At 36.9% G+C, this 25296-nt stretch overlaps 1 protein-coding gene across 1 annotated transcript in view; it reads left to right on the top strand.

Annotated features, from left to right (window-relative positions):
- Positions 1 to 25296, top strand: part of syt9b (synaptotagmin IXb) — a 58672-nt gene that overhangs the window by 12788 nt on the left and 20588 nt on the right. The window contains exons 2-3 of the mRNA XM_022683818.2: positions 7412 to 7778; positions 11481 to 12027. Coding sequence (XP_022539539.1) covers positions 7412 to 7778; positions 11481 to 12027 — 914 coding nt within the window. The remainder of the gene's footprint in view (positions 1 to 7411; positions 7779 to 11480; positions 12028 to 25296) is intronic.

Genomic DNA, 25296 nt, shown 5'->3' with positions numbered 1-25296 from the left:
CCAACCTTAAAATAAAAATCGCCATCTACCCACTCAGAGAGAGCAAGAAATTGTGCTCTCTTAGGGCTCTGGCAGCAGATGGCAAGCTGCATGAGCAGGATTGGAACCAGTGATCTGGTTCTTCACATGTTCCCATTCAAAAATAATCCTTTGTTTTAAGAAGTTAAACAGATATATCTTGTTAGCACTGTTTCACTAAACCACCTCTTTGTATCAAATGAATACTGTAGTGTTTTCAGGTACCATCAGCAGATCATTACATTCTGAAATCTGAAATCTCTCAGGGAGCATCTCAGGATCTTGTTAGTCTTGGAGAAAAGCAGGGAAGGCGCATGAAAGGTGTCTTTGTTCAAGGTTTCGCAGTGATTAACATGCTTTTGGATTCGACTTCAAAGAGGTTTCTGTGTTTCTGTGTCTTTATCTTCCCCTCACTCCCACTGCCGTAATGAAAACAGCACAGACACAACTCTGTTCTGTGAGGAAGCAGCACAGAAAGCCTTCACATCGCCGAGGCTGACTGCAGCTGTACGTTCCCCCAAAGCTAGCTTTGAAGCACCTCTTCTATTCAACCACTTTAAATACAGACCTTTGAATCTAAACACCGTTTTGTGTCTAAAATGCACACCACCCCCGCTCCACCCAACATTACGCTTTCTTCTGCAGCTGCGTGGTCAGAAGAAGCTCCTCTGAAATGTGATTAGGACAGAGTGGCTTGTTTGTGGTGTAGTGAACAGAGTCGTGTTCAAAAGTCGGCCTGTAGAGCTTAATTGGATGTTTCTAGCAAATAATCAATAAAAATGGTGCAATTCAATGTGATGTTACTAGCCAGGGTCCTGCTAGTTTAATCCATTAATCAGTTTCTCTCATTTTGCTATTTATAGGTTTATGTTTGAGTAAAATGAACATTGTTGCTTTTTTCTATAAACTACAGACAACATTTCTCCCAAATTCCAAACAAAAATATTTTGTAATTTTTGCAGAAACTGAGAAATATGGCTGAACAAAAAAAAAAAAAAAACATGCAGAGCTTTCAGACCTCAAATAATGCAAAGAAAACAAGTTCAAGTTCACATTCATAAAGTTTTAAGAGTTCAGAAATCAATATTTGGTGGAATAACCCTCGTTATTAATTACAGTTTTCATGTATCTTGGCATCCTGTTCTGCTCCACCAGTCTTACACACTGCTTTTGGATAAATTTATGCCTTTACTCCTGGTGCAAAAATTCAATTCAAGCAGTTCAGCTTGGTTTGATAGCTTGTGATTATATTCAAATTTTCTCTGTGGATTTTGGTTGACTTTTCTTTACAGAATCCTTCATTTTTTTTTTTTTTTTTTAGCAATTCACAAGTGGACTTGCTGGTGTGCTTCGGGTCATTGTCCTGCTGCAGAACCCAAGTACGCCTGAATAGCATAATGAGCACACTGATGTCACACTTAGCAATGGACTTGCTGGTGTGCTTCGGGTCATTGTCCTGCTGCAGAGCCCAAGTACGCCTGAATAGCACAATGAGCACACTGATGTCACACTGTCACAAACTGATGGCTGGACATTCCATGGTTCATGGTTTCATCAATTACAGCAAGTTGTCGAGGCCCTGAAGCAACAAAGCAGCCTCAGATCATCACACAACCACCACCATGTTTAACTTTCAATATAATGCTTTTTTTTTTTTTTTTCAAAAATTATGTTTAGTTTCACGCCAGATTTAATGGGACACACACCTTCTAAAAAGTTCTACTTTTGTCTCACAGCTCTTGTTGTCCAGCAGAGATTTTCACTTTGGAACAACCATTTTCGCCCAAAAAAGGTGATTAATCAAATTGAATTCATGGGGAAAATTGCTTTGTTTGGATTGCTTAGATGGATGGATGGATGGATGGATGGATGGATGGATGGATAGATAGATAGATAGATAGATAGATAGATAGATAGATAGATAGACAGACAGACAGACAGATAGATAGATAGATAGATAGATAGATAGATAGATAGATAGATAGATAGATAGATAGATAGATAGATAGATAGATAGATAGATAGATAGATAGATAGATACTTTATTGATCCCCGAGGGGAAATTTTGTAAAATATGAATGAAGCTCAAACAGCAAAATATGAAATCATATGGATGGATGGATGGATGGATGGATGGATGGATAGATAGATAGATAGATAGATAGATAGATAGATAGATAGATAGATAGATAGATAGATAGATAGATAGATAGATAGATAGATACTTTATTGATCCCCGAGGGGAAATTTTGTAAAATATGAATGAAGCTCAAACAGCAAAATATGAAATCATATTTTGCTGATTGGGCTTTGATGCACGTACAGTAGATCTAGATGTTTAGGTTAAGGCAATTAAACTTGTCACTGCCTTTTTCTCCAGACTTAGCAGGCAATTAAGGATGCTTGCTGAATTGCTTGAATTAATTCACAGTTGTTCATTTGAAGGCTGTGATACAGTGTCTAATTAGCCTGATTGCACCTTGTTGAGCGTGATAAAAGGATGCACTGCGGCCACGGGTGTGAACTGCCATAAGTGGATTAATCTCAGGTCTGGCCAAAATGCTAAAATACACAGTTCAGCTAATGTTCTGCTGCTAACGGCTGAATCTGTTCCATTTCTGTGCCTGCTTTGGAAATGCAGCATATTGTGTGTGATTGGTGTTATACAGATCTGCCCTCAGAACAGCAAATGAATCAGGGATGACTGGTTCACGTTTCACAGTGGGAATATATATATATATATATATTTTTTTTTATCATACCCATTAAAAGCCTCTGTTTCCAGGCTGTTACAGAAGCAGTTGTGTTATACAGGTTGGTAAGTGGTACTAAACAACAGATCTCCCTCTTTAAAGTGACAACAGTGATACAATAATCAGCAGCTAAAAGCTGTTATACTCCCAACAACCACTACTTCCATTCACTAGGTGCTTAATGGTGTCTACTGTTGCTACACTGGGCATCGTTTATCAACAGCTATCAATTGTAATTGGTTGGTTCTAGACCACAGAACCAATGCTGTTCATATACTTAGTAAAATATAGTAGAATATAAACTGCCTGGCCAAATAAAAAGTCTCTAACTGGATTTAAGTAAGTAAATGATGTGGGGTTGGTTGATGCTGCAGTTGGTCTGCAGGTTTTGGTTCAGCAACAGTATGTGAGTATCTGAAAGAATGAGGTCAGCTGACTACCTGAATATACTGAATAATACAGACCAGGTTATTCCATCAATGGAAGATTTTTATCTTCCCTGATGGCCCGGCCATGCTGGAATTGTGAAAGAGTGATTCAGGGTTCAGGGGGCATGAGATCATCATTTATCATTTTCACACATGGATTGAGAGAGAGTTCACCACAGAGTCCAGATCTTAACCTCATTGAGACTCTTTGGGATGTGCTGGATGGAGAAGAGCTGCTTTGTGCAGCGGTTGGTCAGACTCTACCATCATCAATACTGCTGTAAGATCTTGGTGAAAAATTAATCCAGCAACACTGGATTGAAATAAATCTTGTGACATTGCAGAAGCTTTTTGAAACAATGCCATAGTGAATGTGTGCAGCAATCAAAGCTAAAGGTGTTTTTTTGAAAGCACCTTGCTGTTAAAATACGAACACGCCAAAGTCACAGGGCATTTTCACATTGTGCCAAAAACATGCCCATGATTAATGAATAAATTAATTTCGAGCCACACAAGGCGTATTTTTTGCAGCTGCATGATTTGCAATTAAATGGTGTGCTATAGATCACTAAAATAGGGCCCTAAATGTAGCCAATCAGGCACAGCAGAGTTTCTGGGGTTTTTACACATTAGCCAAAAGTGGAATGCAGCCCATCTGTTGATGCACAGCTTGTGTTTAAGCCTTTTATCAGTGGTCTGTTTCTGACCACAGTGCTGATCTTGGTTGGATATTTCTTAAATCCCTCCATCTAGAGGTGACTTTGCATTTGCCTTTAATTATAGTTATAGTCCAACTATTTTAATGTTCATCTCTCTCTCTCTCTCTCTCTCTCTCTCTCTCTCTCTCTCTCTCTCTCTCTCTCTTTCTCTCTCTCTCTCTCTCTCTCTCTCTCTCTCTCTCTCTCTTTCTCTCTCTCTCTCTCTCTCTCTCTCTTTCTCTCTCTCTCCCTCTCTCTCTCTCTCTCTCTCTCTCTCTCTCTTTCTCTCTTTGCTTGTCTGGACTGTCCTAATAGGCATTCGCAAATGAATGTCTCAACCACATTGTTTGAAGGCACATTTTGATCATTCGCACATTCTCGTAATATTCATCCCCCATCTCCAGGGCTCTGAGGAGCACGGATAAAATACGGTGTGTGTGTGTGTGTGTGTGTGTGTGTGTGTTCTGATGGTCTGTAAAAGAAGAGCAGACGGAAGTGAGAAGAGCCGTCAGAGTGAGATTCATTCAGTCCACACTAAAAGCCCCTCTCTGCCTGTGTGGCCTAATTCAGAGAGCTAGTGTCCCGAGAGAGAGAGAGAGAGAGAGAGTCCAGACGGCATGAATGAAGCAGAGCGAGAGAGAGAGGGAGGAGGAAAGAGAGTGTGTGAACAAATCACATAGAGGTGGTAGGGGAGTTACCAGATGAAAAAGGGAAGAGAAATAGAGAGATAGAAAATGAGAAAACAAGAAATGAATATTAAAATTTTGACTTTTTTATATTTTTGTTTTCGCACAAACAAAAAAACAACAGACACAAGGTGCAAATAGCAATAAAATACAGTGCAGGTAGAGGTAAAAAAAATAAAATTAGCTTAAATAAAGCTTCTACCTTAAACATATAAAAATAATCTATCATAATAAACATAACATCAACAAAAGAATATCAGATTACAACTATATATACAGTAACACAAAGAACAAAAACAGTTAATGTTTATACAAAAATATCAAAATGATCTTTTATAATGTTTTACAGATTTTTTTTTCTAAATTGTTAAAATCATTCCATCAATCAGTTTTGTCCCCCTATATCTTATCAAAAATGTACCTCTACAAGAGAGAAATTTAGGAAGATGAAGATCTAAAGACTGGTGATTTGAATATTTATGAAGCTCTGCATTTGTAAAAAAAAAAAAAAAAGAAAAAGTAATTTTGAATTGCTCTGGGATATTTCCATAATTTTAATACATTTTGGAAATAAAAATACATATTTGAAATATATTAATATTATAAATAGAAAGAAGAAGCAGATGGCGTGAATAAATTTGATCGTGTTGCAATACGAACAAGTAGTTTCTGAAGAAACAGAATTTTTTAAAGACTAGTAAAAAAAGTGTATTCCCCCAAACTATGTTACAGTATGAAAGATATGGATAAATAATACTATAATAAAGAGTAAGAAGACCAGATACCAAGTTACCAGATAACTAACCCTCCTTATTATACCAATATATTTATTTATTTATTTTTCTACTAACTCAGTCTATTTGCTCTTTCCAACTTAAATTTTTCATCAATAATGGTTCCCAAGAACTTTGAATTTGGCACTTGAGGCAACACCACAGGTCATACCTGTCAAGTTTTAGATTTAAAAATAAGGGATATTTTCCTCTGTACGCTTAAAGCCGTCCCACCAGCCCAACGAAGGTTCAGTATCCCTTACATTTTAAGACAGGTTTACAAAAAATCTAAAATAACCACAAGTGAACCAATTTAACAATTTAACGATTATCAGAATCTGAAATGTTGTGGACATTCCTACATATGTCATTCTTTTAATACAGCCAAATTAAAAACCCTTTTCTATATATTTTTTAAAAAATTAAGATTTCATGTCTTTTTTGTAATAAATGCACTCTTTTATATGATATATTTTTTATTTATTTAATGGATTTAAAATTGAACAAAAGGTGCACAAATTCTGCAAAATTACTGTTGGTGACCTAAAAATAGTATCATCAGCTTTTACTAAAAGGACATGGACCAGATATGTTCCATCAGTAAAAAATTAGTCCTAAGGGGCCTGCACAATACATTTTAATTAATACTTCTTCCTTTTGATCACTCCACCCCTGATTAGTTCAGTTAATTTCGGTCCTCTCCACATTTCTGCTTAAACTGAGTCACAAGCTGTATTTTTTTTATTTTAAAAGGTTTAATCTGTGTGTTTTATTTTGGAGACGAGTATTTTTAAGCAGCTATCAGAAAAATCTCATCACAGTTTACATGATTAGCCTACCGTTAGTTTTCTGTTAGAAAAATCGCTGAATATCCAGATATGTTTTAACATCAGCAGCTCCGACTAGCTGCCTGAACTCACAGCGACAGGGGGGTGGGGGGGGGGGCTTCCCCACACTGACCCTCCTTTGCAAGCTGATTGGCTGTTTCTCCTGAAAGGCGGGACTTTCTCCTTGAATCGGCTCCACGATTGGTTAAGAGACATAGAGCGGTCAGTGCCCTGTCTCCTCAATAATATATATATATATTTTTCTTTTAATAGAATACGGGAAATTTAAGGGAAAATACTAATACGGGAGGACGGTTTCCCGGCCAAAACGGGAGACTTCACAGGTATGCCACAGGTTCAATTTGTATTTTTTTATATACTTCTAGAGTAAAAAAAAGTTTATTTTGTTGGAGAAATCATCTCAAATGTCAAGGAAAATAATTTTAATACTATATTTTGCTGAGAGCATTGCTGTGAGGATTTGATTGCATTCACTGGCCGGAGTGTTAATGATACCAGGGTACTGGATGATCATTATCCCACCTCATCCTTAATAATTGAAGGATTTATAACCGTCTAGTCCATGCTTGTCAATCAGTATGGTGCCAATCTCTATTACGAGTTTTGATTTATAGTATTTTGTGTTATTTTTGATTTAATAAATAAACAGTAATTTATCATAATGAGTATATTCATAATGATTATGGCTTACAGCCAATGCAAACTAAAAAATCAGTGTCTCAGAAAGTTAGAATATTATTTAAGACCAATTGGTGCTTTTGGTAGGGTGGCCATTGTGCCAAGTCCTGCTGGAAAATGAAATCTGCATCTCCATAAAACTCTCCAGTTTTCTCCAGAAAACTCTACACTGACTTTAGACTTGATAAAACACAGTGGATCAACACCAGCAGATGACATGGATGTCTCTCCAAACCATCACTGATCATCAGTACATTTTATATTTCATTTGTAAATTAAGGGATCAGAGTCTGGAGGAAGAGTGGAGAGAAACACAGTCCAAACTGCTCGAGGTCTAGTGTGAAGTTTTCACCAATCAGTGATGGTTTTGAGAGACATGTCATCTGCTGGTGCCCAAAGTCCAAAGTCAGTGCTTAAAGAGCACATGGCAAGGAACACATCACATTAGCATTAGCATTAGCATTATCAACTCTTTCCCATCAAACAAACAGTTCTCATTATTCCCCTTTTATCTGTGTTTTGTGGTCAGATGTGTCGGTGAGTCTCCTGTCGTTGATGGTGACATCCTGTGGCCTGGCTCTGTTCGGCGTCTCGCTCTTCGTGTCCTGGAAGCTGTTCTGGGCGCCATGGCGGGACCGCTGTCTGCCGGCCAGCCTGAAGGAGCAGCACGGCGAGCAGCAGCCTGTCCTGATCGAGGAGGAGCTCCTGGATCGAGAGTACAGCACAGACTTCGCCAAGGAGAACTCCGGACCCATGCTGCTGCCGGAGTCGGCCATGAAGATCAGCCACACCTCACCAGACATCCATCTGGAGGCCCAGACCAAGATCAAGGAGCATAACCACGTGCACATCGCTCGCGTGCAGAGGCAGGTCACCGAGCCCACCTCATCCGTCCGGTAAGTCCTGTGCTGAGTTACTGTTGGTTAAATCAAATTATTAAACCTCTAGGGTGCATGAACATGACGGCAATCTTGATGTTTCTATTCATATATTTGCGATGATAAATATGGTTCCAGGGAGAGAACTAAAGCTAGTTCATAGAGCTGGTTAATCTTAGCGACAAGCTAGCTAACCTTGGCAACAAGCTAGCTAACCTTAGCAATAAGCTAGCTAACACACTAATGTTACAGGAGAGAGAACTAAAGCTAGTGACGAGCTGGTTAATCTTAGCTAACCTTAACAACAAGCTTGCTAACCTTAACAACAAGCTAGCTAACACACTAGTGTTCCCGGGGAGAGAACTAAAGCTAGTACCAAGCTAGCTAACCTTAGCAACAAGCTAGCTACCCTTAGCAATAAGCTAGCTAACACATTGATGTTACAGGAGAGAGAACTAAAGCTAGTGACAAGCTGGTTAATCTTAGCAACAAGCTAGCTAACCTTAACAACAAGCTAGCTAACCTTAGAAATAAGCTAGCTAACACATTAATGTTACAGGAGAGAGAACTAAAGCTAGTGACAAGCTGGTTAATCTTAGCGACAAGCTAGCTAACCTTAACAACAAGCTAGCTAACCTTAACAACAAGCTAGCTAACACACTAGTGTTCCCGGGGAGAGAACTAAAGCTAGTAACAAGCTAGCTAATCTTAGCGACAAGCTAGCTAACCTTAACAACAAGCTAGCTAACCTTAACAACAAGCTAGCTAACCTTAACAACAAGCTAGCTAACCTTAACAACAAGCTTGCTAACCTTAATGACAAGCTAGATAACACACTAGTGTTCCCGGGGAGATAACTAAAGCTAGTAACAAGCTAGCTAACCTTAGCAACAAGCTAGCTAACACTAATGTTACAGGAGAGAGAACTAAAGCTAGTGACAAGCTTGTTAATCTTAGCGCCAAGCTAGCTAACCTTAACAACAAGCTTGTTAACCTTAACAACAAGCTTGCTAACCTTAGTGACAAGCTAGCTAACACACTAGTGTTCCCAGGTAGAGAACTAAAGCTAGTAACAAGCTAGCTAACCTTAGCAACAAGCTAGCTAACCTTAGCAACAAGCTAGCTAACACTAATGTTACAGGAGAGAGAACTAAAGCTAGTGACGAGCTTGTTAATCTTAGCACCAAGCTAGCTAACCTTAACAACAAGCTAGCTAACCTTAACAACAAGCTTGCTAACCTTAGTGACAAGCTAGCTAACACACTAGTGTTCCCAGGGAGAGAACTAAAGCTAGCAACAAGCTAACTAACCTTAGCAACAAGCTAGCTATCTATAGTGACAAGCTAGCTAAATGTAAACTGTAAAACTAATGTTACCAAGGAGAAAACTAAAGCTAGTGATGAGCTCATTAACCTTAATGACAAGCTAAATAGAGAAAATGTTTTGTTTTTTTCCTAGTCTCATTCTTGACTATGACTCGACTACTAAAAAGTCTTGGTCTTGACTCGAACTCAGCTCTAGCGGCCTTGACTACAACACTACTTAGTCATTTATTTATTGAGAAAAATTATCCAATATTACGTAATAGAGAGTGGTAACAGTACGAGAATCTTTAGGATTAGCAGTTAGTCTAAATGTTAAGTTAGAGTAAGGTGTTTTTTAATCAATAGGATGACAATCAGGTGTGAGTAGGTGGAGACTGTTTTATTTAAAGAACAGGGATCTATCAAAGTCTGCTCTTCACAACAAAGGTTTGTGGTAGTGGATTCTGAGGACCTCAGAAAAAATGTTTGTTGTTGATGCTCTGTTAAGGCTGGACAGGTTACAAACCATCTCTAGATGGAGCTTGTTTGGAGAGGACCCCAGGGTAGCTTCTAAGCAACTGAAGGCCTCTCTCACATTGGTTCATAAGTTCATAAAATTACCTTTTTGGGTTTTTTTTTTTTGCACGCAGAAAAGTGTATGCTTTTACAGATCTAGTGTGATGCAACTGTCTAACTGCTGGCCTGTCTAAAGGCAGGAGATCATTAGTTTGAGTTCTATCAGGAAGGCAGGGTAATGTAGTTTAAGTGTAGGCTTCTGGCTTTGACTGACAAAATACAGTATAGAATGATATAATTACATAAACGCCTCAAGATTAACTTTAATACTAGATGTTTGAGTGTTCGAAGCATCATCCTTAACCTTTATTATAGTCATCATCTGTTAAACATGGTGGTGGGAGTGTTGTAAAATGTGCAAGGAGATTTTTTTTTTCCACATTAGCTGGGTAATGTAGGTTATGTGTATGCCTCTGGCTTCGTCTGACAAACTAAACTACAGCATAAAATGATGTAATTACTGTGTCTGCAAAATCTGTACCTCAGTCTCAAAAGTTTGATTGTGTTTCCAGTTTATTATTCAGCATCATTAGAGCAAACACTGCTGCTTTTGCATATTTCGAGTAACTAAGCTGGCATTTCTCTCGCTGTGAGCTCTATAAAGCTTTATTTTGATCACTGTTAATCAGACAGCTGCCTAGTCCATCCCGGCAGCCTGACAGATGTTGCACCCCTGCTGGAAAATAATTACAGCCTTGCTAAATAATGCAAAGGGGCAACTAGCTGTAAAGAATAGCTGTTGTTATTAAAAATACCACTTTACAAATATGCAGGTGCACAGTGATCAATCGATCTTAAAGAATCAATTAAACTAGGCTAATAAGTAAAAAAAAAATCATAAATAAAAATAAATAATTAAATAAATAAAATCATTGTTTGCATTGTTTACACTTTAGCACTAAATAGACACTTGATTTTGTATTAAAAGCAGTAAATGAATCAGAAAATGTAATGTATTTAATTTAAGCTAATTTTATTACACCCACACCATGTTGAACAGATGAAGTAGGAGCTGGGAAAAAAATATCTGTCAGATTTTTTCCTATAAAAAACACTGAAATAATAACAGAAAGAGCAGAAAAAATTAGTTATGAGAAAATTCTTGAAAGTCTCAAGACGTACTCTAGATAAGTAGAGACTAGATACTAGATGATAATACTAGGTGACATTTTCCTTGCATTATTTGAGGTCTAAAAGCTCTGCATGTTTTTGTTTTTTTTTGTTATTTCAGCCGTTTCTGCTCAGTTATTTTCTGCTAATAAATGCTCTAAATGATAATATTTTTATTTGGAATTTGCAAGAAATGTTGTCTGTAGTTTATAGAATAAAACATACAGTACAATGTTCATTTTACTCAAACATATAACAATAAATAGCAAAATCGTCGCTGTCCAATGAAAAACAAGTATTTCCATTTTTGTAAATTTTTAGTTTAATACATTATTTAAACACACAAACTGTCACTTACACTGTGCCAAACTTTTTTTTAATGGACCAGTAGTAATTCTCCAGAGTTACCTAAAATTAACTATTTTTACATTGACTTTTATTAAAAGTTAAGTGTGTTTTATCTCTAAAACATACTTAAATTTTAATGATAGTCAATGTAAAAATAGTTAATTAATGAATGAATTAATAGTTAATTACTACTGGTGCATTTATCTAGAAATTTTGCCACAGTGTAAGGGACAGTTTGTGTGTTTAAATTATGTAGTAAACTAAAAATGTATTGGACAGGGATGATATGTATTCCTGTTTTTCTTATCAGTTACTTAGTATAAATTTCAAAATCAAACCAAAGTAATATGAGACTCTCTACTCTGATCTCTACTTGCTGCAGACACAACTCCATCCGGAGGCAGATGAACCTCTCCAACCCCGACTTCAACCCGGCTCAGTTCCAGCGGCAGGAGTCTCTGTCTGGTCCGGGTCTGGGCCGGATTAAACCTGAACTCTACAAGCAGCGCTCCGTGGACACGGACGACGGGAGGCGAGCGGACAGCTGCGGTCGGCTCCACTTCATCCTCAAGTACGACTGCGACCTGGAGCAGCTGATCGTAAAGATCCACAAGGCCGAGGATCTGCCCGCCAAGGACTTCTCAGGAACCTCGGACCCGTACGTGAAAATCTACCTACTGCCCGAACGCAAGACCAAGCATCAGACCAAAGTGCACCGCAAGACTCTGAACCCCGTGTTCGACGAGGTCTTCCTGTTTCCTGTGGCCTACGCCGAGCTGAACATGCGCAAACTGCACTTCAGCGTCTACGACTTCGACCGCTTCTCCCGCCACGATCTGATTGGACAGGTGGTGGTGGACAACTTCCTGGACCTGCCCGACTTCCCCAGGGAAACTAAACTCTGCAAAGATATCCTCTACGTCACAGCGGTAAGATATTTCCTGCATTGTGTTTCTCTCTGTGTTTTATATAAGGCTCTAGGTGAGCTTTTTACTGGTCTGGGCTTCCGGAGCTTTAGCCCCGAATAATTTTCCAGTAGCCCCGAATCGTTTCGCTCAGCTCAGCTGGATTAATAATGAGGAGACAGGCCACTGGCTGCTGTGTGAATTGAAAATCTCTTAACGCTAATCACGGAGCCAGTTCAAGGATTTTTCAAGTTTTTTACAGGAGAAACAGCCAATCAGCTCGCTGGTTTTACAGAAATGCGGTGGGCTAGTAAGAACAATGATTACTTTAACCTACACCTTAATCTTTAGCTAAACATAATCTTAGTGAAATGTCGACTCCTTATCATATCTCCAATTATTTTGGTCCAAACATTTCTCCACCATTGCCTCCCAGAACTGTTTTTTGTTGCAATTCTTCTTCAAGTACATGAAAGACTGGTTGTGTGGTGTATGTTTGTGTGTATTTTGCTCAGCTTAACAAATAAGTTATATTTTTGAACCAGGAAAATCAATATATGTGTATTTTTAATATACTAGTGCATCTCAAAAAATCGTCAGTAAATTTTACATTTCATTTGGAAACCAGAGGAGCAGAGTCTGGAGGAACAATAAAATAAATAAGTGCTTAAATAAGATCACTCCATGTGAAATACATGTATATATAATATATTTTACCTTTCACATTTTGTGCTGAATTACTGAAAGTAATAAAGTAATAAAGCAATACTATTTTTATATTTTTGGATGTTTTGAAATGAGATATATACATTGACGAATAAAAACTACAATGAACTACAATAAATTCATAAAAAGAACTACAATACATTCATAAATATGCCAAAAGAGGTTTATAAAATCCAGACTTTAATCCAGTTTTCAGTCCTGGACTTTTTTCTTATTGGACATTATTATTGGAAGATGTGACACTACATGACCAGTCAGTTGCAGTAACTGTTCTCTTAACCCTTGTGGGGTTTTTCCTATTTTTGTTACTCGTTTACTTTGTTATTGTATTTAATTCAGAAAAAATAAGCAATTCTACATTAAAATGCTTTACACATGCTTGCTTCACCTAAATTGCAAGCAATATAAACAGCTTACATGGTTAATATTTGCCCTTTACCTTTCTTATGTTACATTTCTTTCAAAAAGTGCTACTCTTTTTTTTTATTAGTTTTTTAATAAAATGTAAAAGAAAATGAATTAAACTCAATATATGAGTAGAAAATTTGTTTAGTTTCAAATTTACAAATGAAGCAATGTTTATTAGCCCTTGGCCAAACATACTGTATGTAATATAAATGTGTAGGGGGGGTGTACAGTGTGTGTTTATCGAAAATGTGTTTTGATATATGTTTTTCACCAAAAATGAGCCAATGCCAATGAGTTTGAGTTAGAAAAAAAAATAAAAAATTAGTATCATTTGATGAAAAATGAAAACGGGTCCCACAGACCCGAACACCACACAAGGGTTAACATTGATCAAGAACAAAATCCAGGACTGAAAATTGAACTCAAGGTCCAGATTTGAAGACCTGGGCTGCAGAAGATCAGTCTCAGATAACATATCCGTGTGGAGCTTGTTGTGGGCAGACACATGAGCCAGAAAAAAAAAAAAAAAGTTTTAGTTGACACAAATTACACTTGTGTGTTTGAAAATAGCTCAGAACCACAGCTGTCTGTTCTGCTCATGCATGCTGGTGATGACCATTGTTCCAGTTCAGCACACAGCTTCTCCCCAAACAGCACCGAGTGCACCTGATTCCACTTGTTGTTGGTCTCGGTCGTTAAACACCTGATGAAGCATGTTCTGGCTTGTTTGGAATGAAGCCTGTGGCGGCATCGGTCCGTTATGGATAAAACTCAGAAACACCTGTGCTGTTAGGATCAAAACAGAGGTTAAACACACTGATAACAGGCAAAAATATTAAAATATATTATATACTGTATATACTTCATGCATGGCTGAAACCTAGTCATTCTTTGTTTCTTACACAATTAAGGGTAAGAAAAAAGATTGTATTTTTATTTTGTTTGAGTTTTGTTGTTACTATTCAGGGAAGGCTTTCTACTAGTTCATATTAGCATTAGCATTAGCATTGCTGTCAGGATTTGATAGAGTTAAGAGTATTATTGTGCTCAAGGTGCTGAATTATCCCAACCCCAACATATCCCAAACATAAAGGATGGAGCCTCATCATTACAGAGAACCATTTCACTCAACTTATATGACCTGCACTCATTTATTTGTCATTTTATTTTCATCCCTACTTCCTCCCATTGATTCACTTTAACTGATGTCCATCCATTTTTCGAGAACCACTGATCATTATTTACATTCTATACTTTAAAACATTATGTAGAAAAATTGTATTGTGATAACAACAGTTTACTTTTTTCTATATTGCAATCTATTATGTATTTGGGTAACACTTCCTATGAATGTCATCTTTATTAAACGCTATAACCACATTCATAACATATTATAATGCATTCATAAGGCATTATAAACATGGCTATAAATGTTTAGAAAAGTGCATAAGCCATTATAGCCATGTTTGTTAAGCATTATGACCTGTGATAATAATACATTATAAGCTGTGCTTATAATATATATGTTAAAATAGTATATCTCTATCATTAATAATCTAGTCCTACAATGAAAGTCTGTCACTTTACTTAAAGCGCACAAAGACCTGTTATAATACATTATGATTGACTATAATTAATATTATATTCAAGACAAGAATAAGTTATGAGTACTATTTCCTCTATTTCCTATGTCTTATTAGTGCTCCAGTTAAAGCCTTGGGGAGGCCGGAACTGTGCTTCACTGTAAAGCTAGTGAGGGCTAGAAACTTATGAATGATATTAGAATAGTGATAAAAGTTAATGCACAATTTCAGTATGTGTGTGCCAGAAGGGGTCTTTCATCCCCTTTAGTGTCCAATTACAGGAACGAGGTGGCCCAATCACTGCGGTGCCGGCGCTAAACGGAGGTGAATTTAAGCTCAGACCTCAAACGCGCGCGCGAGAGAGAGAGAGAGAGAGAGAGAGAGAGTGGTGGAGGAAAGGAAACAGGAGCGCGAGAGTTTCATTAGTGTCGTTTGTTGTGAGGGCAGCTTTAAAGCGGATTATTTCTTCATTATTTCTTCATTAGACTCATCATTCATAATTACGTAATAAGAGAGTGAGGCACCGCTGTGTTTTAAAAGTATCCTCTTTAAACCATAAAAATGGAGATGAGCTAATTGGCCGTGAAATTATGATAATTGGGCTGTTTGGACGCTGGCACCTTTCAGTGTTATTGCTCCGTTATAATATCGAGGCTCTGGACTGTGAATATTTGAAAGGCTAATTGAGTAACAGGATGATCCCCTGACTCTGTGAAGTTTTCTGCTCTTAAAGGACAAAAGACACTGTGATCTTAAAATGAGGGTGCTAGAAAAAACAATATTGCTTCACTAAAGATCCATATTTAAATCATTATTGTGGTTAATAGAAGCATCAAGTGTGACAAACTTTATCTTATTAAGACCTTTCAGATAATCTAACGTCTTGAACTAATGAAATTGTTGAGGAAATGTTACTTTAAATACTTTAAATCTTTTTTTTTTTTTTCGAATAGGGCTACTGTCAACATAGTGTAGCAATTAGAGAACTCAATACCTAAACCTTAACATGAACTGCTCAATGTGTAGAATCTCAACAACTGAAACAAAGACAAGTTATAATCAAAAGCAATCGACAAGGAAATGTGTTGTAGAAGAGCGAGAAAACTAGATTCAGTACTCTGCAGGGGACAGAGCAAACTGAGGGGTATATATACAAGACAGGACAGGTGCAATAAATCAGTAACTGGGAGAGAGGGAACGCCGTAGAGTCAGGGAAGTCTGGTGTGAGTGCATGCTGGGAATTGGAGTCTTTTTTGTGTAGTTCAGAGTTCAGAGCAGGCAGTCTGACAGCATCAGGACTGACATCTGAACTTAAGATTTCTAGTCGGCAAAAGCTGGTGTGATAAACAGGAGAAAGATGGATGAGATGAAATGTGCTGAACATGGGCAGCTGAATACACTGTTGTCATCCTTATGATGTTTGATGTTGTGTGTGTTAGAGAAAGTTTGTTTTTGTGTGTATTAGAGTTTGTTTGTGGCCTTTATACTTTTTTTCTGGTAAAAATGCTTTTATAATTCATGGGTCAAAAATGACACATACTGTAAGACAATCTTTGTACCCTAGTGGTGTACAGCCCACATGGAAACAAAAAACAAAGTATCACTCGTTTTAATGATGGGGTGCCTTTAGGAAAAGTCATAAAATTTCAAGTTGGAAAAAGATAGTTAAAGGTTATTTGTTCTACAGCTAAACATGGTAGCGGGTCACTTCTGACCCGCAAGACAACACAAGGGTTAAACAGGCTCAGTAAGAAAAAGGTGCATTTCTTAGCAAAACTGCTATTTGTGTGCCAGCAACTGGCTACAGTAGAGAAAATGTGCTGATTTATGCTATAAAAGAGCAAAAATGACTTCAGTTGCATATTCTGCTTAAAGCAACATTGACAGATAAACATGAAAGAAAGTTATAAAAAGAAAAACCTTTACATAAAGCACTCAGGAGGACATTGCACAGTAGGACAACTACAGCAAATCAAAAAGTGTACTGTTCTGGGTTCTTCTCTATCAGACTAATGAATGCACTTCTAATGATGTGCTGGATTGTTTGTTTTTTTATATACAGTGCTGGAAAAAAAAGATTTGCTGGTGAGCTTCAGATCATTGTCTAAATCAAGGTACACCTGAGTTTAAGGTCACAATTTGATGGCCAGGCATTCTTTTATGGCAGATATAACAGAACACCACATTTTTTTCCATTAAGATATTTGTTGGCAAATGTAAGATGGACCTTTGTGGGTTTGTCTCTTTGTTATTATTGAATTATTTATTGAATAGGTTGTTTTGGGACCTCCTGGATGAGTTGTTCATGCCCTTTTGGAGTAATTTCTCTAGTCTAGATCTTGGAAAGTTCAGCAGTGTTTCATGTTTTCTCCATTAGTGAATAATAGTTTTTACTGTGGTTCACTGGAGTTTCAACGCTTTAGAAATGACTTTGTAACCTTTTCCAAACTAATAGATTATTAGTGACTTAGTTTTCTCATCTGTTCTTGAATTTCTTTAGATCTGGGCATAATGTGCTGCTTTTTGAGAACTTTTAGCTGCTTCATGTTGTCAGACTGGTTCTATTTAGGTGATTTCTTGATTCTACAGGTCTGTCAGTAATCAGGCCTGATTGTGATTAGAGCAACCCAGCTTTCCAAACAATAGTAGTAGATAATCACAGTTAATTCATGGGCCCCTTAAACTGCTGTGTCCTATATACAAGCTACAGGTGCAGGTGATGCAAAACCCTTTTTTTCTGCAGTAAAATAACTTATTTACACTCTGAAACTTTGAGGGCTTTGAAATCTCCTACAGAACACTTAGAGAAGCTGCCTGTTAACTCTCTACTCCACTCCTTAATAATTTCAGATTAGTAAAAGGAATCAACCCAAATTCATTCTGCATGTTTGAAAATAGATGTAAAATCTAAACAAACATAACAAAACTAAAGGTTTGGAGCACAAGAACTGTTTGATTTGTATTCAGGAAAATATTGATTTAAAAAAGTTCAGGAAATAACCAATTTTATGATTTTATTAATTATATTTTGACAGTAGCAGATTTAGGTAAAGTTTATATATATATATATATATATATATATATATATATATATATATATATATATATATCCCTTTCAGAGAGCTTCCTCTTACAGCGTCCACAGTTAATCCTGTTGGATGTGGTTGGTCCTTCTTGGTGATATGCTGACATTACCCTGAATACCGTGGCTCTTGATCTATCAAAGACTTGCTGTCTTTGACGTGCACCAACAATTTGTCCTCTTTTGATCTCTGGTTTGTCACCCATAATGTTGTGTGCATTGCAATATTTTGAGCAAAACTGTGATCTTACACTACTAATTGAACCTTCACACTCTGCTCTTACTGGTGTATTTAATGTGCAATTAATGAAGATTGGCCACCAGGCTGCTCCAATTTAGCCCTAAAACCTCCCACACTAAAATGACAGGTGTTTCAGTTTCATTGTACATGTGATATAAAAGTTGAAAATCTGAAGTATTTTGGGCTGTTCTGGTTTGGGATGAACCTCTGAATGTTCTGCTGGTGAGGATGAGCTTTGTGGGGGTAGAAATACTGTATTTAAGGTTGTATAACCTTCTGTCCTCATCCTTTTTATGCTTTGAGAGTTGAAACATAAAAACATACTTTGTGCGCATAGTTAATGACGGCACCGGGAGGCCGACACTGAATTGACCTACATGCGGTGTGGCAAGACAGGCTTTGCCTTGACAGGAAGCTGCAGCTCTGGAGACGTACAGCGTTCACAAAAAGATGTGCAGCCTCCTGAGCCTCTGGGACAGAGTCTGGCTGTGTGGGAAAATTGATTACTGTCTGACAACGATCAGCCTAACCATAAATCCTAATCACTCGCTTAATATTGCGGAGGTCCACTTTGTGCCATCAAACCAGCTCTGACCCACACAGCTAGAAGGTATTTTTAGTAGCTCTTTTTATTTTTTATTTTGGGGGGGTTGGGGGGGATTGGACCAGACTAGCTAGCCTTTGTTGCCCGCCTGCATCAATAAGCTTTGGGCACCCATGACCCCGTTGCAGGTGTACCGGTTGTCCTGCCTTGGAGCACTTTTGGTATGTATTAACCTCTGCATCCCGGGAACATCCCACAAGACCTGCCTGATGTTTGGGAGATGTTCTGACCCAGTTGTCTAATCATCACAGTCTGGCTCCTGGTTTTTACCAGGAATAAAAAAAAAAAAAACTCATATAGGGCAATTCTTGGTCATACAGTGGCTTGCAAAAGGATTCATACCCCTTGAACTTTTTCACAATTTGACACTGAACATCCAATAAATCTGGACATGCAGAAATTTACAAAGTAGAATCAAAAGAGATATTTTAAGCAAAATCCACACTGTTAAAAGTCTACTTTAGCAATGTTAGAACACGGTATCCAATTTTTTGTTTAGTTTTGTTTGGCCACACATTCTCATTCAATTTTTTTTTCTTTTCCTACATTCTAAATGAATACTGAAGTCATCCAGATTATGAAGGAACACTTAAAAGTGTGAACTTATCATTATACAACAGAGGAAATTCTTAGTCTCGCTTTCCTGGGGCAGTCCTGATGAGAGCCAGTTTAATCATAATGCTTTTGATGGTCTTTGTGACTGCATTTGAGGATACTTTCAAAGTTCTTAAAAGGTTTCGAGTTGACTGTCCTTCATTTCTTACAGCATTTTTTTTCTTTACTTAGTTGAGTAGTTCTGGCCATAATATGGATTAGAACATTACTTAAATAGAGCTATTCACTGTATACCTGTAACTCTACCTCTTCACTACTTTACAACTGATGCTCTCAAACACATTAAGAGGCAAGAAATTCAAGTAATTAACTCTTGATAAGTTCAGCACAGCTGTTAACTGAAAGCCTGACTCTACCTCATAAAAGTGACTGAGAAAATTCAGCAAAGATGTGCAAAATTCTCTCTATCTAAGCAAGAGGTGCTACTTTGAAGAATGTAAAATATAAAAAAAATATAAAATAATCTGGTTTGTTACATATGTTTTTTTAATAGTTTGCATGACTTTAGTATAAATTCACAGACAATTTAAAAATAATGAAAAAAGACTGAATTTCAGGTGTTTCCAAGATTTTGCCCCCAAAATAAGAACTGTTCCTCATCCATCCATTTCAAACCATCATTTGTGAAGTATATTTGCAATTTGACACATCTTGGTTCTATAGTCTGGTGAAGTTTGTTCCTCGTTCTGTGTTTAGATGTGTTGGTGTGTGTTGGGGGCAGGGTGGGGTTTCCTCAGGAGCCAGTAGGTCTGCTTCAAAGTGACAGCACCAGAGGCATCACAGGCCTCTCCAGCTCTCATATGTAGGCCGTATCTCAGGGGACATGCGACAAGGGACCATCAGTCACCAGAGCTATACATATGTTAATATATAAATCATCATAAATCATTGTATATTTAACATCCTATAAGGAGTCATCTATGTAATGCTGCAGAACGGAGCCCCAGTGGGCGTGGTTAAAGGACGGAGCATGTGTCAATCATTTTCGACTGCAGCCAATCAGATACTACACTTTCGTTGTCAATCACTTTTTATCAAGCCAATCATCAGACAGACCAAGCTGTCCATCATTTTTTACTGCAGCCAATCTTAACCTTAACAGATCTGTGAAAAGAAGGCGGAAACTGCGGTGCTACCGGTTAAACATAGCGCTATTTAATCTTCTGAACAGCGGTGAAGCTGAATCTGTATAAGTATTTTACAAAATACTATATTAACAGTTTAAACACATTTCTGTGCTATTGTAGTTAGTCCTGCCTATTTTTAAATCAAAGATTAAAATTCTCGGAATTTTCTGGAACGGCACTTTCGTGTTTTTTTTTTTCCTGTATTGCAGTAATTGCATTAAATTGTGTGTGTGTATATACAGTATATATATATATATATATATATATATATATATATATATATATATATATATATATATATATATATATATATATATATATATATATATGTATGACAAATCTGACATAGTTTTGTTACAATGTAGCCTCCACCGATTTCCCGATTATCAGTGCAAATCATTTTAGGTTGGGGAAGCAAATATAATCAAACTATAGAGCCCATTAACACTTTTCAATTTTTAAATGACTATGAACTTACTTTTGGTCCCTTTTCCAATGGAAACTTCTAATCACTGCCAAATGATTATTTCTACACTCGACTTAAGTTCATACATTATGCATCTTTATCTCCCTATCATAACATTTAACACATCAATATTAATATACATCTGCCTTTTTTACTGTCAGGCGGTGTGTGTTAAGTACACTGAGCACAATTTAAGTAAGACTTTTGTACTTTTTTTGTACAATTAAAGTATAATAGGTATGAAAAAGTTGTTTTATTTTAGCACTCTTTAAATATCCTGATTAATAATGTGGCTACAAGTACACTTTAGTGCACTATAGCATAATAGTGCTCGGTGTATTTTAATATCCCTTTTTTTTTAAACTAGCGTTTTTTAAACCGGTAGCACCGCAGTTTCCGCCTTCTTTTGACAGATCTGTTAAGGTAATTGGCTGCAGTAAAAAATGATGGATAGCTTGGTCTGTCTGATGATTGGCTTAATAAAAAGATTGACAACGAAAGTGTAGTATCTGATTAGCTGCAGTCGAAAATGATTGACACACATATATATATATATATATATAAATCAGATTAAACTGCACAGACATGAAATACCCGCCAGAACAACCAGGTATGTAAGCAAAATACTAAACAGATACGATCACCTCAATCCAACTAAACGATTGACACCTCTGCCAGCGAGCTGGAATTCACGACAGGAAATGTTGAAGCTTGTTGAGTTTAGTTTTTAACCACCATCAGAAAGCATGTGACTGTTTTAAATTAGTTTTTTATTAGTTTATCTTTTTGCTATTATTATTTATTTATTTATTTAATTCGTTTTTATTTATTTATTATTAGTTTTTCATTTAATTTAACTTTCTTATTCTGTTTTATATTTTGATGCTTATGTTCTTAGTTACATAAGAATCTTATGCTCAATAAATTCACAATGTTATCAAAGCCAATGAATAATCATGTTAAATAAATGTGATCTCAATATTAATAAAACATAACAACAGTAATAAGAGTTTAGCTTAAAACTTTATTTATGCTTTTTTCTTTCTTTTCTTTCTTTTCTTTTTTCTTTTCTTTTCTTTTTATTGCGCATGTACATGGCAAAGAATTTGCTACGCCCCTGAGCCTCACACTCAGCAAACAGCTCAGCCAGCTCCCTCTCCTCCTCACTGTCCTGAAAGGGGAGCTTCTCTTTGCTTGAGACAGGTGCTTTAGTCTCAGACTTAGTACACTGTTCATCGTCTCTAGAGGAAGACAGGTCATCCTCCTCCTTCTCCTTACTGTCCTGAAGGGGGCGCTCCTCTTTGCTTGAGACAGGTGCTCTAGTCTCACACTCAGCGCACTGCTCATCGTCTCTAGAGGAAGACAGCTCCTCCTCCTCCTTCTCCTCACTGTCCTGATGGGGGCGCTCCTCTGGGATTGAGACAGGTGCTTTAGTCTCAGACTGAATACACTGCTCATCGTCTCTAGAGGAAGACAGGTCATCCTCCTCCTCCTCCTCCTCCTCCTCATCGTCTCTAGAGGAAGACAGGTCATCCTCCTCCTCTTCCTCCTCCTCATCGTCTCTAGATGAAGACAGGTCATCCTCCTCCTTCTCCTCACTGTCCTGAAGGGGGCGCTCCTCTGGGCTTGAGACAGGTGCTCTAGTCTCAGACTGAGCACACTGCTCATCGTCTCTAGATGAAGACAGGTCATCCTCCTCCTTCTCATCACTGTCCTGAAGGGGGCGCTCCTCTGGGCTTGAGATGGAAATCTCACACAGAGCAAACTGCTCTTCTGCACTAGAGGAAGAAAGCTCCTCCTCCTCCTCCTCCTCACTGACCTGGCTGGTAACTCGAGTTTTCTTCTGTGAGCTATACCACCACCAGCAGCAGCCGGCGACGGCCAGCACACCTGGAACGATTAACGCTTTCAGCATCTGCACCATCTTTAGTTGTCTGTAGCTATGGGTAGCACTATTCTTTCAAACTGCTCTCTCCAACACGAACCATCCAACTGACAAAAAACTCCAGCGCACAGCTATTTATACCCGGCGGAATGCTGGTTCGGAATCTCCTTTAAAACATGCTGATGACATCATCACCTTTAAAACACTCAGCCAGTCGAATTGCTGATGACATCATCACCTCGAACCAACATTCTAAAGCAGTGCAGTCTACTTACCCCGTAATACTGTGTCTAAATTTTATTGAATATAACAAGAATATAAATGTCTTTTTTTTTATAATTTCACCTTTTTTTGTTAAGTACATAAAACTCCACGTGTGTTAATTAAAAATAGTTTTGATGCCTTCAGTGAGAATCTACAATGTAAATGGTCATTGAAAAAGAGAAAGAGTGACCAAACTGTATATATATATATATATATATATATATATATATATATACATATATATATATATATATATGTATATATATATATATATTTATAAGGGATATTAAAATACACCGAGCACTATTATGCTATAGTGCACTAAAGTGTACTTGTAGCCACATTATTAATCAGTATATTTAAAGAGTGCTAAAATAAAACAACTTTTTCATACCTATTATACTTTAATTGTACAAAAATAGTACAAAAGTCTTACTTAAATTGTGCTTAGTGTACTTAACACACACCGCCTGACAGTAAAAAAAAGGCAGATATATATTAATATTGATAGTAAAAGTGATAGTAACATTACTGGTGATTAATGTGTTAAATGTTATGCGAAGGATTTGGATATTATATTTTAATTGCACATATTTTAATTATTATACTTTAATTGTACAAAAATATAATATATTGTATTATATTTTACTATTATAATGTATAATAGTGATACAGTTGTAATAGTCATTAAATGTATTATAATTTTATTTTTCTGTGAAAAATAACATTTTGAACTGAATTACTGAAATAAAGTAACTTTTAAATGATATCCTAATGTTTTAAGATGCACCTGTATATGCCGCTGTATTTGATGTTTTTAATTTCCACCAAAGCCTAATTCAGCCATAAGTTATTTCACAAATCTTCCTTTTCTTGGGTTTATTTGTGAATAAAAAAAACATTATGTATGTACAATAAATCGCATAGTTTATCATAAAGCCTTTTTAAAGTCTTTTCAATTCATATGGTCATTTTCTGATGTGTGAAATTTAGCATTTTCAATCAAACCTTTCCATCACTGCATCTGTAATATCTTTTTGGCTGAGATATAATAGCATTGTAGTGCATTCCAGTCATCATAAATAAGGACGGTTGGTCAGTCCTGTTAGTAATCTCTGAGCCGCCTATGAATAAAACACAAGCTAGTTAATGTATGTAAAGGGCAATCCATTTCTCTCAGCTGGAGACAAAGCGGGAGAGGGAGAGTGAAAGATTGAAGGATCTCTAATCTGGAAGAGTAAAAGGTCAATCATGGTGATTTAGTGCTCCTGAATGAGCTGTCAGGAAGCTTCACTTCTGCAGGAGAGACTTTTACCCTCTGATCAGTCTTCAGAAATGTAATGATATACAGTATCTTCAGGAACTAATGAAACACCTTCAAAGACATTAAAAGTCACGTTCTTATCAAATATGTGTGCACTGGTGATTTACCATACTGACAAAGTGCTTGCTTTGTGAATTTCATTTACTCACCATTTTACTTGACTAACTATCTTTATCTTTAAAAGTGTTGTGTAAACTAAGATTTTTCAAAATTTAAAATGTAACACTAATAAGAGTTGATGTAACACTAACAGTGTTGATTTAACACTGCCAAATATCCTGTGTAGCCATTATTATTCTATCATCACGATGTACTCGGCCCTAAACTAGCCCCCGAGAGCGTTTTTATAGAGTAGAGCACTTCCAGCCCAGTTGTACCTTAATATTTTAATCTTAATATTAAAATATATTTCTACATCTACTAATAATAGCATCATAATCATTGTAGAAGCATGTCAAGGAAAGAGGCACGTCTGCACCAAGAAACATGTACAGCTCTGGAAAAAATTAAGAGACCAGTTTCTCTGATTTTGATATTTATAGGTTTAAGTTTGAGAAAAATGAACATTGTTGTTTTATTCTATAAACTACGGACAAAATTTCTCCCAAATTCCAAATAAAAATAGTCATTTAGAGCATTTATTTGCAGAAAATCAGAAATAGCTGAAAGAACAAAAAAGACAAAGAGCTTTCAGACCTCAAATAATGCAAAGAAAACAAGTTCATATTCATAAAGTTTTAAGAGTTCAGAAATCAATATTTGGTGGAAAAACCCTTGTTTTTTAATCACAGTTTTGTCATGCATCTTGGCATCATATTCTCCTCCACCAGTCTTACACACTGCTTTTGGATAACTTTATGCTGCTTTACTCCTGGTGCAAAAATTCAAGCAGTTCAGTTTGGTTTGATGGCTTGTGATCATCCATCTTCCTCTTGATTATATTCCAGAGGTTTTCAATTTGGTAAAAT

The sequence above is a fragment of the Astyanax mexicanus genome, chromosome 10 (genome assembly GCF_023375975.1).
Source record: "Astyanax mexicanus isolate ESR-SI-001 chromosome 10, AstMex3_surface, whole genome shotgun sequence".
In the NCBI taxonomy this organism is placed as follows: domain Eukaryota; kingdom Metazoa; phylum Chordata; class Actinopteri; order Characiformes; family Acestrorhamphidae; genus Astyanax; species Astyanax mexicanus.
This window is presented reverse-complemented; position numbering and strand designations above follow the sequence as displayed.